Source organism: Xenopus tropicalis, chromosome 9 (genome assembly GCF_000004195.4).
Source record: "Xenopus tropicalis strain Nigerian chromosome 9, UCB_Xtro_10.0, whole genome shotgun sequence".
NCBI classification, from domain to species: Eukaryota; Metazoa; Chordata; class Amphibia; order Anura; family Pipidae; genus Xenopus; species Xenopus tropicalis.
The window spans coordinates 8,259,897-8,278,401 of record NC_030685.2 but is presented as its reverse complement, the minus strand read 5'-3'; the positions used below and the strand labels follow the sequence as shown (position 1 = coordinate 8,278,401).

Sequence of the window (18,505 nt, the reverse complement as noted above, 5' to 3'; positions counted from 1 at the left end):
TGGAATTATTGGAAAAAATCCTATTATGCCTGAAACTGCATGTACTTTGCACACTGCAGTTTGTGGGTCGAAAATAAACCCTCTTGCTTCTAATGGGGTTCTGACCTTTATAAAGCTCTTCTGGATGTAAGTGGGGCAGCTTTAATGAATGAGCATTTGCCTGAGATGCACCAAGTATTGAGGTGCTCTAAGCAAATGTTGATTGTGATGTTTTGCTTGCACATTTCCCATCAGTAAGCAATTAAAATAAAAAAAAGAAAAATAGTTTTCGCTTACAACCATGTCATCCATCCCAGGCACACCTCATCATTATGACCCCACCCATTTATTGCAAGCCTTACCCCCTTGAAACCTACCCACAAACAGCACTTTTTACTTCACTTCATGCCCCCTTCTGCCATTGGGATCCCTGACTGCAGTAATTCCCAGATAGTGGCACCGAGTGAATCTAAACACAGGGAGGGCTGCCACCATCTTTCCCCAGTTTTCTAGGCATCACCTGCTTGATTTCAGCCTTGTTGCACTATTTCCAAGATTTCAGAGTGCTTTGGAGAAGTATAGGAACCAATGCAGAACCTACTTTCCCTTTTACAGACTGTTCATATACAGATCTTTCCCAACCTGCTGAATCACTACACAATTGGCCCAGCGAGTCATTGGGAAAGTGCCCATATTCTACAATAGTAATGTAGGTGCAACTTCCATAATCAAGTGCAGTCAATTGTTTAAAGTCACTTATTTTGTTAGACATTATACAGATACATCATCTTACAAACTGCCCTGCAAACAATATTTTCACAATGTAACATTAATGCATTAGAATAGAGGTCTTACCGAATAACAGGATGCTCCATGACTTCAAATGATCTGTTGTACTAAAGCCCAAGTCTAGGAAGAACCCTTTGTGCTTCATTTGATGGCACTGATTGTTCCAGGCTCTGGAGAGGTGGGCAGAGTCTGAGCCATGTCTTTGCCTTGAATCCCCCTTGTCTCTGTGCCTGGCCCTATTCTCTCTCTCCTCTGTAGCATCTCCTGAAGAGTAAGAAGGAATTGAGGGAGGCTGTCTCTGTTGCCTCTGCTCCTTTGAACTGCGCTCCTTTAGCTTGGACCTGGCATGCACAGCCATCACAGAAATGCTGCAAAATTAAGCAGAGACATAAGAGAAACAAAATCTAAGTCCGAGGAAATGACAAATGTAATTAGCAGAGTATCTCTTGTAATCGACCTCAAGTGAGCCCAGGCAGAACGACCAGACTGCACTGTAATATCTTGCCTGATAGTAATGTTAAAACTAGAGGAGGGTGAGTTGGGGCTTTGATAGTGGGAGGGGCCGCCACTATACACTGCTTCCAAGAAACTCATTCTACAGGAGCAGATAACCTAGAATAGGGATATTCAACACTTTCAGTCTGCCACTGTCCTGTAGGGACCTATTATCAAGTGTGCTAATACAGGTACAGGTGCTAGTACAGGTTCGGAAGCTGGTACAGGTACATGACCCAACAGTTTAAGCCAAGAATCCTCAAACTACGGGCCCCCAAAGTAATTTACCCGCCCCCCCGTGTCCTCACCCCTGGCAGCAGGGGAGCTGAGAGAGGGAGGATACAGTAGGGAGGGGGAGGGCGCCGTGGGGAGCGGGGTGCTGGGAGAGGGAGGGCGCCGCGGGGAGCGGGGTGCTGGGAGAGGGAGGACGGAGCAGGGAGCATGTTGCCAGTCTGGATCAGCCTGGTAAGAAGGACTCTCACTTTGCCTCCTAGTTTAGCACTGACGTGCTTTGGAGCAGTCTGGCAGGTAGAAGTAGTAGATAAAAGGTTGAGGTCATAGATATATAATAGGAACTGTTTAGATGACCATCAGACAAAGGTACCGAGACATTTTTCCCTGACTAGAGACTGAAGATTAATAATGAATGTTCTAGGGACCCCTGTTGGGAAAGGCATAGGCAGACAACCATAGCATTGCATATCCTAAAAAAAAAGTATTTCACATGACAATTACCAAGAAAGTCTTCCACAGTGAAAGCAACGTATAATAATTTCATTGACGTTCATTGGCAACTCACTTTTTGCAAAGGTCCAGACTACATACTTGATTTCAGAATAAAACTGCCTGAGTTTATCAGTTGCATCGGAGATTGCCACCTCGAGAAAGAGCACTGGTGATGTGCGTTACCTGTGCTGCTCCGGGGGGCATACTTTGAGGACTATAGTCTGGCCCCCAACAGTCTGAGGGACCATGAACTGTTATAGAAGTTCTAGAAATTAGAAAATCTAGAAGATTCCTTCCATCATTATTTGCATCCCATATACGGCTGAAACCCTTCCTGTACCACAGGGGGAGGCCTAACTTCACTTACCTATAACTGCTCCAGTATCTTCTCTGCACCAATATGGGGGGTGGTCTGGTTAAAAAAAAAATAAAATCATTGTAATTTAACCTTTAAGACCTTCTAATACAAAGAGTCACAACCAAAAGGTTTACACTTTTCAGTTTGTAAATTATTAATCGGTCCAAATTTGACCTTTGTTCAGGATACCTTATCCCCAAACCTGTTATACACAGAAAACTCTAAGAGAACCTATTCTAAACAAATAATTTTATTATTTTTTTTAATAATGATTTAATTTTTCTCTGTATTAAAAAACTGCAACTGGCACTTCCCAGCCGCAGTGAGTAAAAAGTCAATCAAAAGAACCAGCTGCATTTGTTATATAATAAATGAAAATAATACAAACCCCCCCCCCCCCCCCATAAGCAGTGGTTGTAGTTCCACAGAGCAGAATTTTTATTTCAAGTGCTCACGGTTTTTTTTTTTCTAATAATGCATGCCTAGTACAGGTATGGGATCCATTATCCGGAAACCCCATATCCAGAAAGCTCTGAATTACGGAAAGGTCTGTCTGCCATGGATTCCATTTTTATTGATTAATTCAGATTTTTAAAATTGATTTCCTTTTTCTCTGTAATATAACATAACAGTACCTGTACTTGATCCCAACTAAGATATAATTACCCCTTATTGGGGCAGAACAGCCCTATTGGGTTTATTTAATGGTTAAATGATTCACTTTTCTCTGTAATAATAAAACAGTACCTGTACTTGATCCCAACTAAGATATAATTACCCCTTATTGGGGCAGAACAGCCCTATTGGGTTTATTTAATGGTTAAATGATTCACTTTTCTCTGTAATAATAAAACAGTACCTGTACTTGATCCCAACTAAGATATAATTACCCCTTATTGGGGCAGAACAGCCCTATTGGGTTTATTTAATGGTTAAATGATTCCCTTTTCTCTGTAATAATAAAACAGTACCTGTATTTGATCCCAACTAAGATATAATTACCCCTTATTGGGGCAGAACAGCCCTATTGGGTTTATTTAATGGTTAAATGATTCCCTTTTCTCTGTAATAATAAAACAGTACCTGTACTTGATCCCAACTAAGATATAATTACCCCTTATTGGGGCAGAACAGCCCTATTGGGTTTATTTCATGGTTAAATGATTCCCTTTTCTCTGTAATAATAAAACAGTACCTGTACTTGATCCCAACTAAGATATAATTACCCCTTATTGGGGGCAGAACAGCCCTATTGGGTTTATTTCATGGTTAAATGATTCCCTTTTCTCTGTAATAATAAAACAGTACCTGTACTTGATCCCAACTAAGATATAATTACCCCTTATTGGGGCAGAACAGCCCTATTGGGTTTATTTCATGGTTAAATGATTCCCTTTTCTCTGTAATAATAAAACAGTACCTGTACTTGACCCCAACTAAGATATAATTACCCCTTATTGGGGGCAGAACAGCCCTATTGGGTTTATTTCATGGTTAAATGATTCCCTTTTCTCTGTAATAATAAAACAGTACCTGTACTTGATCCCAACTAAGATATAACTACCCCTTATTGGGGCAGAACAGCCCTATTGGGTTTATTTAATGGTTAAATGATTCCCTTTTCTCTGTAATAATAAAACAGTACCTGTACTTGACCCCAACTAAGATATAATTACCCCTTATTGGGGGCAGAACAGCCCTATTGGGTTTATTTCATGGTTAAATGATTCCCTTTTCTCTGTAATAATAAAACAGTACCTGTACTTGATCCCAACTAAGATATAATTACCCCTTATTGGGGCAGAACAGCCCTATTGGGTTTATTTCATGGTTAAATGATTCCCTTTTCTCTGTAATAATAAAACAGTACCTGTACTTGATCCCAACTAAGATATAATTACCCCTTATTGGGGCAGAACAGCCCTATTGGGTTTATTTCATGGTTAAATGATTCCCTTTTCTCTGTAATAATAAAACAGTACCTGTACTTGACCCCAACTAAGATATAATTACCCCTTATTGGGGGCAGAACAGCCCTATTGGGTTTATTTCATGGTTAAATGATTCCCTTTTCTCTGTAATAATAAAACAGTACCTGTACTTGATCCCAACTAAGATATAATTACCCCTTATTGGGGCAGAACAGCCCTATTGGGTTTATTTAATGGTTAAATGATTCCCTTTTCTCTGTAATAATAAAACAGTACCTGTACTTGATCCCAACTAAGATATAATTACCCCTTATTGGGGGCAGAACAGCCCTATTGGGTTTATTTCATGGTTAAATGATTCCCTTTTCTCTGTAATAATAAAACAGTACCTGTACTTGATCCCAACGAAGATATAATTACCCCTTATTGGGGGCAGAACAGCCCTATTGGGTTTATTTAATTGTTAAATGATTCCCTTTTCTCTGTAATAATAAAACACTACCTGTACTTGATCCCAACTAAGATATAATTACCCCTTATTGGGGGCAGAACAGCCCTATTGGGTTTATTTCATGGTTAAATGATTCCCTTTTCTCTGTAATAATAAAACAGTACCTGTACTTGATCCCAACTAAGATATAATTACCCCTTATTGGGGGCAGAACAATCCTATTGGGTTTATTTCATGGTTAAATGATTCCCTTTTCTCTGTAATAATAAAACAGTACCTGTACTTGATCCCAACTAAGATATAATTACCCCTTATTGGGGGCAGAACAGCCCTATTGGGTTTATTTCATGGTTAAATGATTCCCTTTTCTCTGTAATAATAAAACAGTACCTGTACTTGATCCCAACTAAGATATAATTACCCCTTATTGGGGCAGAACAGCCCTATTGGGTTTATTTCATGGTTAAATGATTCCCTTTTCTCTGTAATAATAAAACAGTACCTGTACTTGATCCCAACTAAGATATAATTACCCCTTATTGGGGGCAGAACAGCCCTATTGGGTTTATTTCATGGTTAAATGATTCCCTTTTCTCTGTAATAATAAAACAGTACCTGTACTTGATCCCAACTAAGATATAATTACCCCTTATTGGGGCAGAACAGCCCTATTGGGTTTATTTCATGGTTAAATGATTCCCTTTTCTCTGTAATAATAAAACAGTACCTGTACTTGATCCCAACTAAGAAAAACCCCTTATCCGGAATTCCCTTGGTCCTGAACATTCTGGATAACGGGTCCTATACCTGTATATGATATAAACAAAACACTTACTCTTATTAGAAAGCGCGAAGCTCCTGTAGCGATACAGGTCCAGTCTTCTCAAACGTCCGCATCACCCCCCGTTACTGTTCCACGATGAACATGTCTTCTCTATGACTTAAGAATACGCTACAAAACAATAAAAAAAGATTTTTGCTCCAAAGCAGCATCTCAACCACAATCATTTTCTACATTAGCCTTCATTGTGTGCCATTAAAAGAATCTGTGTAATACATAAGGAGCAGGGGATCCCGACTGATATCTTTGTACAGTGGAGTTGGGTCGGCGCATTAACTGGCCAATGTTGAAACTGTTGGTCAGGCAGGAGTATAGGGGCATTAGAATAGTATTAGTAGAACTAATTGTGTTCTAAATTTTGCTCTTTATGTCATTCAAGCAATTTGTTTCATGAAAGTTCAATGCGGGAAGCAAGTCTGACCCCACTTAGCATTAAAAAAACAAACACAGAGACCCTTCAAGCTCCAATATCTTTAAAAAAAAAAGCCTAACAATTCAAGATTAATTATGGGCAACACCACTCATTGTTTTCTTTTTCATTTCCCATTTATCCCCCCCAAATTGCAATGGTTTTGCCCTAGTTTCTCCAAAACACCTTAAGACCCCCCTGAGATTTCCACATTTGGGACCCATTGCCGTTAACCAATCAAACAAATCTGTTTCTATGTCCCCTTCTGGAACAAACAAGGTCTCTTGCCAGCGAATTTAATATAAGAATTACTTCGTTTGTGCCAAATATTGGGAGCTGGGTTTCTGGAAGCGGCGGTAAACCAGCACCTAATAGTGTTTATTTGTTGTTTCCTGGAATAGATAAATAAAAACAAAAAAAACCCTTGGAGCAGCCGCACAACATACGGACTAATGCGCCTCACTACGAGCTTCTATGAGGCTGAAGCGCCACTTCCGGGTTCGTCACTGGGAAGGCGGCTACGTTTACGTCATCGCTCTTATATACAGGCTGTAATCTCGCGAGATTTGACTTTCCCGAAACTCTGCGCTCCCAGAAGCGGGATAATTAAATAAACGTTCCAGGAGAGTGCTTTGGCTTATGAGCCTAGTGAACAGTGACTGGGAATATCGTCTTATGTGTTATATAAACACGGCCTAGTTGTACCACCACAAGGTTGGCGGTTTTCCCGCCGTATTGGGCTACTGGTTTAACGCCCGGGAGGGTTTCCAAAGTACAAACCCGCCAAGGTACAGATTTGGGCTATTTTTTTTGGAGCCTTGGTGGGTTTGTAGTTTGGAAACTGGGCAAAGTTTTTTTCCCCTAGTAAACCTGACTGCCTGTCCCATTGCATGCTGGGTAATGTAGTTTGTATCTAACAATTAGCCTACAGCTAGGATTAATATAAGACTACAATACCCAGCATGCAGTTGGACAGTATAGACAGAGGCTCCCATTTCTATTCTATTTGGCTCAACCTGTCTGTCCTACACCCTGCTCTTTATGGTATGAGATTGTACCATTATTTTCTACTGTGATGTGGGCTGCCATTTGTTACTTTCTGCAGTTGATTCTTAAGGTATAAATCTTAGGATATCTTGGGGCAGCTGGGAGTTGTAGTTCAACGCACCCATGTGTATATCAAGTCTGGGTATCTATTTCTGTAGTTATCAGCCATCCCAGTAACAGGAGAGGGGGCACAGGGCTTGGGTAGTGATTATACGCTTTAAAAAGGTAGATTTTTCCATATATACTTTTATTTTCTTTAAAAAATATTGTTTGCACATATTGGGCATATTTTTGGGGCTACTTTCGAAGTGACTTTTGGCTAGTTTTGGGCTATTTTTTTTTTTTAATTTATCCTATATGTCTGCTTTACAGGGGTTGTTCACCTTTGAGTTAACTATTAGTATGATGTAGAGAGTAATATTTTGAGACAATGGTTACACAATGGGTACACGGGTCGGTAATGGCTCCCATCTTGGCCTTTCTTGACTGAGACAACAGCTGGGTTGAAAACTAAGACCAATATGTGACCATGTCTTGGCCAGTTATCCACCAGGAAGGCCAAAAAACCTCCTCAGTAGGGATGTGCCGGTCAGGAAAAACCCAACCCCAATCCGCTTGAACTAAGGTTCTACTACTTCTGAGTGTCCCTTATTTGATAGATCCAAACTGTGGGACCTTGTATGGTCTGATCATTTGGCATGATCAGACCCATCTGGCGCCCAGTTGGCCAAATTGTCCAATATTCTGCTTATTTAATGAACCAATGAGTGTATGAGCCCGAGTAATGCTCAGTGTCATTGATCTGAATGTCATGGGTACCAGGCTTAAGTTCCTTGCTCATTCCCTGCTGCCATCAGCTAACGGGATGACCTTCCCACAATTCAAAACTTTCTGGATAACCGGTTTCCGGATAAGGGATCCCATACAGTGAGGTGTACCCCTCCACTATCTCTTCCTGTTGTTTAGAAAAAAACACTAAAATAAAGTATGGTGAGGTGATGCTCTTGGGGCCTAGAAGGCGAGCTTGAAAACGGCCAATAACCAGTGGTCTAATGTGACCAATTAAAACTAAGTCAGGCTTAAAGAGATACCGACACCAGAAACTATACCTTTTTTACATCTATCATAAAATTGTTATTGCGTGCTATTTATAGTTTTGCCATAAAAGTAATTGCCCAATGTTTCCCATGACCTATCTGATCCCCCCATGTTCCTCTATGAGGAGGCGGCCATATTTGTGCAACAGGAGTCCATTAGCCTTAGATTGGCAGAACAGTCAGGTTTAGGAACTTCAACTAACAGTTACAAAAGCAGCCCTATTAGCGAAAAACAATCAGCACGACCTATAGGGAACTATTGATGCACATTCCAGTTTTCAGAGTATTTTATTAGTGTTAGTATCACTTTAAATCAGGTACAGATGATACCAATATGATATCAAAAGTCAATTTCTCCCCATTTTTTTGCAGATTACGGTAACTGTTTTTGCACGTTTCGTAGATTTGCATGGATTTGTTCCCATTTACTTCAGCTTATTTCTCCTTCACAGTGTGATATTTTCACTATTTTTATATAAAGTATCTAATTATGCATTATTTTATGAACCCACCCCCACTTACCCTTCCTCTTTCTTTTTCTTCTTCCCCCATCCTCCTCGTAATGTGACGCCATATCTCCACACCTTTTATCACCGCCCCGCCCCTCCTACGTCATAACCCACCCCTTTTGTTTCCACCTTCCCTGCTGACCAATAAAAAGGTGGCAACCCTACCCTTTAATAATGTTTAAATTAAAGTGCAGGAAGGCTGTTGAATGGGTATTAGTGCAATTCTATGTAGTCTTTCCATTTTTTCCTGTTTCATTCTCACTTCTCTATCAGATATGAATCTGAGAATCTTTAGCGTCCGTTGCTCCCTTCGATGATCCGGATCCCCCAGTCGCTCCAGGCGGAAATGAAGATCTTTAATTACCTCACGAAAGAACCCCAGGACACCCCAGTGTCTTCCTCGTGTCTTTAAGTGGTCTTCTGGGGTGAAATTTTCAAGTGAAAAAATCAACTCCACTCCCATGTCCTTAAAGGTTCTCTCTATTCCATTCACATCTCCTTGAGTCTTGTGGGTGAGGACAACGACGGGAAATATTTCTGTGAGGAGCAAATGTATCAAACTTGTCTTTAGAGTCATCATTTGTGTAATTATTAGACGTTCTAGTAGTAAATTAGTTTCTATCTGAAATAAGTTCTTCTATAGTGATTTTTTTTGCCAGATATTTCTGTAAAAAAAACCACCATAGACCTCAATAGGTGAAAAAAAAGTGCAGTAAAAAATGTTGCATGTTTCAGGCTTGTGTAAAATTGCCTTGATTGATACTTTAAATCCCCCAAACACCCTCCTTTTTCAAGAAGAAGCCACTGGGGACATTTCTATGGGCAAATTTTTTACTAATAATTTATTCTTACGTTAGCCTTCTTGGAAAGATAGTCTCCTGACAAAACATTGTTTTTTTAAAGGGGTACTGTCATGATATTTATGGGGCACTTTTTATTGCTAAATGACACTGTTACACAGCAAATAATTCCCTCTGCCATTTAACCTTTTATTCTTGAACCAACAAATGTATTTGTAGCTGTAATATTGGTGTGTAGGCGCCATCTCAGTGCCTTGTGCCTGAGTCTGAGCTTTCAGCCAGCGCTACACATTAGAACTGCTTTCAGCTAACCTATTGTTTCTCCTACTCCCATGTAACTGGAGGAGTCCCAAGCCGGACTTGGATTTCTTACTATTGAGTGCTATTCAGATACCTACTGTGAGCTGCTATCTTGCTCCCTTCCCATTGTTCTGCTGATCGGCTGCTGGGGGGGAGGGGGATATCACTCCAACTTGCAGCGCAGCAGTAAAGTGTGCCTGAGTCTGAGCTTTCAGCCAGCGCTACACATTAGAACTGCTTTCGGCTAACCTATTGTTTCTCCTACTCCCATGTAACTGGAGGAGTCCCAAACCGGACTTGGATTTCTACTATTGAGCGCTATTCTGATACCTACTGGGAGCTGCTATCTTGCTCCCTTCCCATTGTTCTGCTGATCGGCTGCTGGGGGTGAGGGGGGGATATCACTCCAACTTGCAGCGCATCAGTAAAGTGTGACTGAGTCTGAGCTTTCAGAAGGAGCCAGCGCTACACATTAGAACTGCTTTCAGCTAACCTATTGTTTCTCCTACTCCCATGTAACTGGAGGAGTCCCAAGCCGGACTTGGATTTCTTACTATTGAGTGCTATTCTGATAACTACTGGGAGCTGCTATCTTGCTCCCTTCCCATTGTTCTGCTGATCGGCTGCTGGTAGGGGGGGGGGGATATCACTCCAACTTGCAGCACATCAGTAAAGTCTGACTGAGTCTGAACAAAAAACCTGGAGATGCCAAGCAGGTAGATGCCAGACTATTAATAATAAATAGGACGGCAACTTTGAATTGTGGTCCATCAACTTTATGATAAATCTGTAATAGAAACACGAAGTGCAAAGTGCAATATTTTTTTACCTATAATGCATAGTAGCTACTCTACAAGTTGCAATTGTGCCCCATGTTTAAAAATAGAATTGTGTTTGGGTTATGACAGAAATCAGGTCAGGCAAGTTTTGTCTAACACTTTCAAAGCGGATGTTTCTTCACTTATGGAGTAAACATTGAGAATGGTGCCGACATCTGATTCACTGAACACAATACACTGTGGGAACTCTGGAGCAACCACTGGGTCAAGGGTTTTGGTAGCTCCAAGGTGTCAGTAAGTCATTGCCATTGTAGAGTGCCCCAACACGGGTGTGTGGCACCTTTAAGAAGGGTAGGGGTTCACTAAAGGTTCCATGCTTCGGCATATTGTTTTTTGGCATTCAGTCCTATGGTTCCAAGTGGAGTACCCATATCTGTGATATAGTGCAGTATTGGTTTTTGTGCTCCTCCATACAAACTTTACTTTTAAAGGGACACTAAACCCTGCTGCACAGCGTGGCTCAACCAAACGTTACTCAGCTGTTGCTGGACTACAAATCCCAGAATAATGTAACATATAATGAAGGGTGAGGCATGCTGGGAGCTGTAGTCCAGCAACATCAGGGTTGTGTTCTTAAAGCAATATTGCACAATAAAACTTTCCCAGCTCTCTAGGGCCCGCATTGGCAGCATTGAAATGCAAAAGAATCCTCCAATGAGAATCCCAGCTGATCTGTATAAATCTGGCTCCCTGTTCTCTGTTCCTGCAATTGGAGTTGGGAGCATTAAGCACAGTTTCCAAGCACTGAACAAGTCTGTCCCTTTATCCCCATGTCTGATTCCTGTGCCATATAATGACGGGAAAATGCCATCATTATCTCTATATGTAAGGTACCAGCAAGGGGCCTGACACAGTGCTGGGAATCAGCATTCTCATTGGTCAATTCTTTTGCATTTATAATGAAGTTTTTTTTATCATTGGTGCATTTTCTTGCATCTATAATTATGTTTTTTGGCAACTTCTATAGCAAAAGTAGGGGGCGCAGTGGGACAGCATCATGGCTGGGTTCATATCCCCTTTGAGCTCCATAATCTCATAAGGTCTTTTATACAATCTGGAAGATCGCAAATTGCAAATAAGCTGCTTTTGACTCATAACAAACTGATAAACATGTCTGTGATACTGGGGTTTACTGGTTTTGTTTGGGTGTTATTGGATGGAAAAAAAGACTAAATTACCTGTTACATCTCTAGCAAATTCGAGCATTTGTTTGATGGCCGGTACCTGCCGCGGTTGCAGGCCTTTTTTCACACTGGAAAGTTAATAGGAAATAGATGTCAGTAAATGTCAGTGATATGATAATAGAGTAATAAGCACTTTGCTCCGAATTATGCCCAGTTTTAAACTTTTAAATGGAAATTAGAAACCCTGCTTCATCTAAATAAACCATTTTCAGAAAAATATACTTTTTTAGTAGTATGTGCCATTGGGTAATCCTAAATAGGAAACTGCCATTTTATGTACTAAGGGCCGCCCCCTGGGATCATAGGAGTCATAGTGCCCACAAACAAGCCAAGGCACACATACATGCTAGGCCCCATCAGCCAATGAATGGGCAGAGTTCTGCCTTTTGCTCCCACACTACTTCCTGTTACAGTTAGAGCTGCATCACTTCCTGTCAGCTGATCTCTGAGGGAGCACACAGCCCATCACTAAATGGCGGCTCAAGGATGTAAAAGGGCAATATTTACTGATATATATAGTTTCATAGGGTTGAAAAAAGACCAGTGTCCATCAAGTTCAACCCTTCCAAGTAAACCCAGCACCCACAACCCACACCTACCAATCTATACACTCACATACATAAACTATATATACAACCACTAGTACTAACTGTAGATATTAGTATCACAATAGCCTTGGATATTCTGATTGATCAAGAACTCATCCGGGCCCCTCTTAAAGGCATTCCATTGGCGAGATTCTTTAATAGGTCACTTAACATAATATAAACTATCTGTTGGTTAAGTATTCATTTCGGGGGGGATAGTTTTCCTTTAACAAGTGACTCTCCCATACATCTAAATTAACCCAATGGTTGCCGTAGATGCAGTTGCTAGGTGTTATATTTAGCCAATGGTTGTCAACCTTTTTCTGTTCCAGCCCCCCTTGAAGGAATACCATTTGGCCAAGGCCCCCTTTTGCAGTTCCAACCTTTAGCCAGGGCCTCGTCATAGCTCAGGAAATGAGCACAGATAATGGAAATAATTTCTCATTAAGTCACAAGGCATATTTGCTAAAATAACTCCCAAAATTCGTGATTTATTAATGTTTAGTTAACTTTTTTGGCAAAAAAAAAAAATTCAGCAGGTTTGATCCTTCGAGTATCTTTAAGTCCTATGGAGGCTCGTTGACACATTTTCAAAGGGAAATTAATCCCATATTTGTCACCCAGTTTCAAGGAGAAATTAATCCCATCACTGTTTTCTATTTCACACACTTTCAAGGGGAAATTAATCCCATCATTGTTTTCTATTTCATACACTTTCAGGGGGAGTTAATCCCATCACTGTTTTCTATTTCATCCAGTTTTAAGGGGAAGTTAATCCCATCATTGTTTTCTATTTCACCCAGTTTCAAGGAAAGTTAATCCCATCATTGTTTTCTATTTCATAAACTTTCAAAGGGAAATTAATCCCATCATTGTTTTCTATTTCACTCAGTTTCAAGGGGAAGTTAATCCCATCACTGTTTTCTATTTCACCCACTTTCAGGGGCAGTTAATCCCATCACTGTTTTCTATTTCACCCACTTTCAGGGGGAGTTAATCCCATCATTGTTTTCTATTTCACCCAGTTTCAAGGAAAGTTAATCCCATCATTGTTTTCTATTTCATAAACTTTCAAAGGGAAGTTAATCACATCATTGTTTTCTATTTCACTCAGTTTCAAGGGGAAGTTAATCCCATCACTGTTTTCTATTTCATCCAGTTTTAAGGGGAAGTTAATCCCATCACTGTTTTCTATTTCACCCAGTTTCAAGGAAAGTTAATCCCATCATTGTTTTCTATTTCATAAACTTTCAAAGGGAAGTTAATCACATCATTGTTTTCTATTTCACTCAGTTTCAAGGGGAAGTTAATCCCATCACTGTTTTTATTTCACCCACTTTCAGGGGGAGTTAATCCCATCATTGTTTTCTATTTCACCCAGTTTCAAGGAAAGTTAATCCCATCACTGTTTTCTATTTCATCCAGTTTTAAGGGGAAATTAATCCCATCATTGTTTTCTATTTCATAAACTTTCAAAGGGAAGTTAATCCCATCATTGTTTTCTATTTCATAAACTTTCAAAGGGAAGTTAATCACATCATTGTTTTCTATTTCACTCAGTTTCAAGGGGAAGTTAATGCCATCTCTGTTTTCTATTTCACCCAGTTTCAAGTGAAACTTAAACACATTATTGTTTTCCAAGAATGAGCGCCAATGCTCCTAAAATGGCTGCTGGAGCAATTCCTGTATGAGAAAAATAAAGAGGATTCATGGATATGAACATTCACTTAAACACAGTACTTTCGGCTTGAAAAATTTGTGATTTTCGAACGTAAACTCAAATTTTTTGTATGACCCATAACATTGTGACATTTTATAAATACAACAATGATCTAGTTTACTTCTCATTTATACCATGTCGAATCTGAAGGTCAGAAAAAAAGAATTTTAGTAAACGTGCCCCAACTAAAGATTCTACAGAAAAGAAGCTTCCAAATGGCCCCGTTGTGCTGAAATATCGCTCTTACCTGTACACAAAGATTGGGAAGATGAAGTCTGATGATTTTACTAATCTTTCAGCCATGACAATTCTTTCTGTGAGCCCAAACCCTCTGCTCCACTCCACTTCTTTATCCACAGGTAACAAATTTGCTGTGAAAAATGAAAAGAAAAAATTGCGACGTTGCATTGTGCCATTGTCACCGAGAAACATAAAAAGCAACCCCAGTTTCCCTGCACTTACCCAGCTGAGCAAAAACCTCTCCTGTTTCATAATCACCCAACTTGGAGCAGCCGCGGTTGTCAACCAGGGTCAGGGTGTCGGTCAGCGGATACGTTATTCTGGCTGTTGTGTTCCCACCTTGTGTCTTGGAGACATCTGCGTAGACCTTGTACTCCCCATCATCCAAGATATACTTGCAGGTGTTGATGAAGGAGGATTTTCCATGTCCTAAAAACCCAAAGAGCTGGAGGAGGACTCGTTCATAGCCCTGATTGCCTTCGGGGCAGTCATTAAGGCTGAAGCTTTTGATATCATTTGTTATTTTATGAATTTCTTCCATGTTGGACATTTGAAGAATTTGCTGAAGCCTGCCTGATGCCGTGACAGGACGGAATGAAATAAAATACACAAAGCCAGTTGCTTATACAGTTTGCTTTATGATTGGAAAGTGAGTTGAAAGTAAGATACACCCAGTGCTCATTCTCAAAGGAATTTTCAGAGCTCAGCTAAAGCAACACATTTCAAATATAGTTATTTACAGGTCACACCTATGCAAAATAACAAGTTCTCCCTAAACTGCAATTCTTTTAAACTTGACTTGTGGCCATCTTTTTCCCCAGCCTATAGTAAAGTAGTTGGGTAATACTATACTCAGGGTGGCCTGATAACAAAGGGATATCAATTGACATTAAACAAAATAACTTCTTAGCCCTCATCTCTTTTAGGTCTACAAGGTTGGCCAGGGAAACACTCTCCTACCATCCTGCTATATCTCAACCACAGCATCAGAACATAGGGCTGATTCATTAAGATTCAAACTGGATTTTTTCTTGTAGCTAAAATTTACTAATTTGATTTAGGGTTTCCAAAACTCGAGTTTTCTAGATGTACTTGAGCTCAAAAAACACAAATTTAAAAACTGGTGAGTTCATGTAGAAGTCATTAGGAGTTGTACTCGCAAAATTCAAGAGATTTTTTCAACTGGAGTTCTTCTGGAGTTAGTAGACTTATTCAAAATGATGAGTATGTAGGTATGTATATCTTTATTTATCTTTATTCTGTTAATGCCTATAAGAGGGGCTTGGATGATTTCTTGAAAAAGCAGAATATCCAAGGCTATTGTGATACTGAAACCAAGCGGTTGCTTTGAGAGGAGTGGAGGAGTCGGCCAGGAACGTATGGAGACACAAGAGAAGGGATGGAGCACAGAGTAATGAAGGGCTTTGAAGGTTAATGGGTGGGATGGCGTAAGAGTCGCTTTGGTTTCCCGAAGTTGCCTCGCAAGTTTTCCTGAGACTTTGGGAAACCGAAGTTAAGCATATTCCATCCCACTGGTGATTTACATTCTTACCGGTGGGATGGCATATCGGGGAGATTAGTCGTTCATGGTAGCGAAGATTTATCTAATCTTATCGTGTGTCGCTGCCCTAAGAGAAGGAGTTTGTAAGTTATTTTTGTTTAATGGGAAGCCATGGTAAGGACTAAAGCAACACAATTCAAATGTAATGAGTAAGTCATTTATGCAAAATAACCAGTTCACCCTAAACTGCAATTCTTTTAAACTTGTGTCCATCTTTTTCCCAGCCTATAGTAAAGTAGGCGGGTAATACTATACTCAGGGTGGCCTGACTACCAAGGGATATCATTGGACATTAAACAAAATAACTTCTCAAACTACTCAAATTTAAAAACTGGTGAGTTTGTGTAGAAGTCATTAGGAGTTGTCCTAACTCCAGAGTTTTTCTGGAGTTAGTAGACTTATTCAAAATGATGAGTACGTAGGTATGTATATCTTTATTTATCTTTATTCTGTTAATGCCTATAAGAGGGGCTTGGATGATTTCTTGAACAAGCAGAATATCCAAGGCTATTGTGATACTAAAACCAAGTGGTTGCTTTGAGAGGAGTGGAGGAGTCGGCCAGGAACGTATGGAGACACAAGAGAAGGGATGGAGCGCAGAGGATTGAAGGGCTTTGAAGGTTAATGGGTGGGATGGCATAAGAGTGGCTTTGGTTTCCCGAAGTTGCCTCGCAAGTTTTCCCGATTTACATTCTTGCTGGTGGGATGGCATATCGGGGAAATTAGTCGCCCATGGTATCAAAGATTTATCTCAGGGGCAACTAATCTTACCATGTGTCGCTGCACTAAGAGAAGGAGTTTGTAAGTTGTTTTTGTTTCATAGGAAGCTATGATAAGGACTTTAGCAGTGGAAGGGCCTGAACTCGCTATGATGAGCAGAGGAGAATTCTGGCAGCAGTGTTTAATATAGACTGTAGGGGGGAAAGATGGGAGTTAGTAGCAGGTTACAGTAGTCTACGCTACACCCCTTTTTTTACACCGTCGGCAGGGCGCGTGCAGGTCTATAAATATAGTAGAGAAAACGGGTCATTTAGTGTTTGGATTGGGAGCGGGTTAGGGTTGGTGCAGGTTGAGTTTTTCTCAACTTACTACCTTGTATGTATGGTACAACTAATCCAGCTGGCCACAAGTCAATCAAGTGGAAAACGTCACCCATGATCCTCTAAACCCCACCCACTCATTGCAAGCCTTACCCCTTTCACGGGCCACCTTTTGATCTCTGGGTCCCCCTTTGCTATAGGGCTCCTGACTGCAGTACCCCCCAATGATAGCCCTGTTTATACCCAAGATTTCAGAACTCCTGACTTTACAGGTTGCTAAGAATTATTCTTATGATGTCCCAGTGCCCCCCAATATTTGTGCACCTCAAACCCATGTTTTTTACTTTTATTTCAGATCCTGTTTTTAGGCGTCACACCTGCCTGCTACCGATTTAGTTTTCTGTTCCTCTCAAAACTCTTCTCATGCAAAGAAATGAAAGGCTGGTATTCTGTACTCAGAGAAACAAAAGGCAAAGCAAACAGGTAGTTTAATGATTTAAGATCTCGGGCACGTAGAGCAGAGGAGCTGGCTGACATGTCGATATCAAACTGGCAGTTAGTTTTGTGTAATATTGTCAATTATTTCTTGGAAGATTTCTAGCAATTTGAACTTTAAAGATGAAGATCTGGAAAAAGCGATGCAGTCCCTTTAAAAAAGCGAAATGCGTAATGTGAATATCTCTCCTGGGTAGAGATTTAGTTGACTGTAGTTGACTACCTGAGGCAGGACTGCAATAAAGAATTATAGGGCCCTTTAAATCCACATGTGCACACTGCTGAGACACCAAGCCCTGCCCCATTCCACCCAAACCTGCCCCTTTTTATTACAAGCCCCATGCCTTTTGTGGTAGCCCAGGACCTATTTTCGTCTGGGCCCTGATGGCAGCTCTGCCCTAAGCCTTAAAGGAATACTGTCATGGGAAACCATGTTTTTTGAAAACCCATCAGTTAATAGAGCTTCTCCAGCAGAATCCTGCATTGTAATCTGTTTTTCCCATGGGGCTAGCCATATTCTTTATTTCCCAGGGTGCCACAGCCATGTGACCTGTGCTCTGATAAACTTCAGTAACACAGAGAAAAGGGAATCATTTAACCATGAAATAAACCCAATAGGGCTGTTCTGCCCCCAATAAGGGGTAATTATATCTTAGTTGGGATCAAGTACAGGTACTGTTTTATTATTACAGAGAAAAGGGAATCATTTAACCATTAAATAAACCCAATAGGGCTGTTCTGCCCCCAATAAGGGGTAATTATATCTTAGTTGGGATCAAGTACAGGTACTGTTTTATTATTACAGAGAAAAGGGAATCATTTAACCATTAAATAAACCCAATAGGGCTGTTCTGCCCCCAATAAGGGGTAATTATATCTTAGTTGGGATCAAGTACAGGTACTGTTTTATTATTACAGAGAAAAGGGAATCATTTAACCATGAAATAAACCCAATAGGGCTGTTCTGCCCCAATAAGGGGTAATTATATCTTAGTTGGGATCAAGTACAGGTACTGTTTTATTATTACAGAGAAAAGGGAATCATTTAACCATTAAATAAACCCAATAGGGCTGTTCTGCCCCAATAAGGGGTAATTATATCTTAGT

The 18,505-nt window shown here is 40.4% G+C and overlaps 2 protein-coding genes across 3 annotated transcripts in view; both read right to left on the bottom strand.

Annotated features, from left to right (window-relative positions):
* dpy19l1 (dpy-19 like C-mannosyltransferase 1) overlaps positions 1 to 6,522 on the bottom strand; it is a 30,054-nt gene extending 23,532 nt beyond the window's left edge. Inside the window, exons 1-4 of one of the 2 annotated variants that reach the window (XM_031892889.1) lie at positions 6,426 to 6,522; positions 5,565 to 5,681; positions 2,357 to 2,401; positions 835 to 1,136 (exon numbers count right to left, since the gene is read on the bottom strand). In XM_031892889.1, the coding sequence (XP_031748749.1) occupies positions 835 to 1,126 (292 nt within the window). In that variant the 5' untranslated portion in view covers positions 1,127 to 1,136; positions 2,357 to 2,401; positions 5,565 to 5,681; positions 6,426 to 6,522. Of the gene's footprint in view, positions 1 to 834; positions 1,137 to 2,356; positions 2,402 to 5,564; positions 5,682 to 6,291 lie in introns of both variants that reach the window. The other variant, XM_031892888.1, reaches the window with a different exon arrangement.
* A 2,288-nt stretch (positions 6,523 to 8,810) lies between these two features.
* On the bottom strand, positions 8,811 to 14,843 carry LOC116407650. The gene is made up of 4 exons (XM_031893384.1): positions 14,525 to 14,843; positions 14,310 to 14,433; positions 11,750 to 11,823; positions 8,811 to 9,169 (listed from the first exon to the last, which is right to left on the bottom strand). Exons 1-4 carry the CDS (start codon positions 14,841 to 14,843, stop codon positions 8,811 to 8,813), a joined length of 876 nt encoding a protein of 291 aa, XP_031749244.1.
* Between the last annotated feature and the right edge of the window lie 3,662 nt (positions 14,844 to 18,505).

Bases quoted from the DNA above. Each gene is read 5' to 3' on its own strand.
- LOC116407650 (XM_031893384.1), bottom strand. From the start codon at position 14,843: ATGGAAGAAATTCATAAAATAACAAATGATATCAAAAGCTTCAGCCTT. The intron at 14,434-14,524 runs GTAAGTGCAGGG...CATTTTTCACAG, and splicing joins AGAGGTTTTTGCTCAGCTGG to CAAATTTGTTACCTGTGGAT. The intron at 11,824-14,309 runs GTAAGAGCGATA...TTAACTTTCCAG, and splicing joins TTCCCAATCTTTGTGTACAG to TGTGAAAAAAGGCCTGCAAC.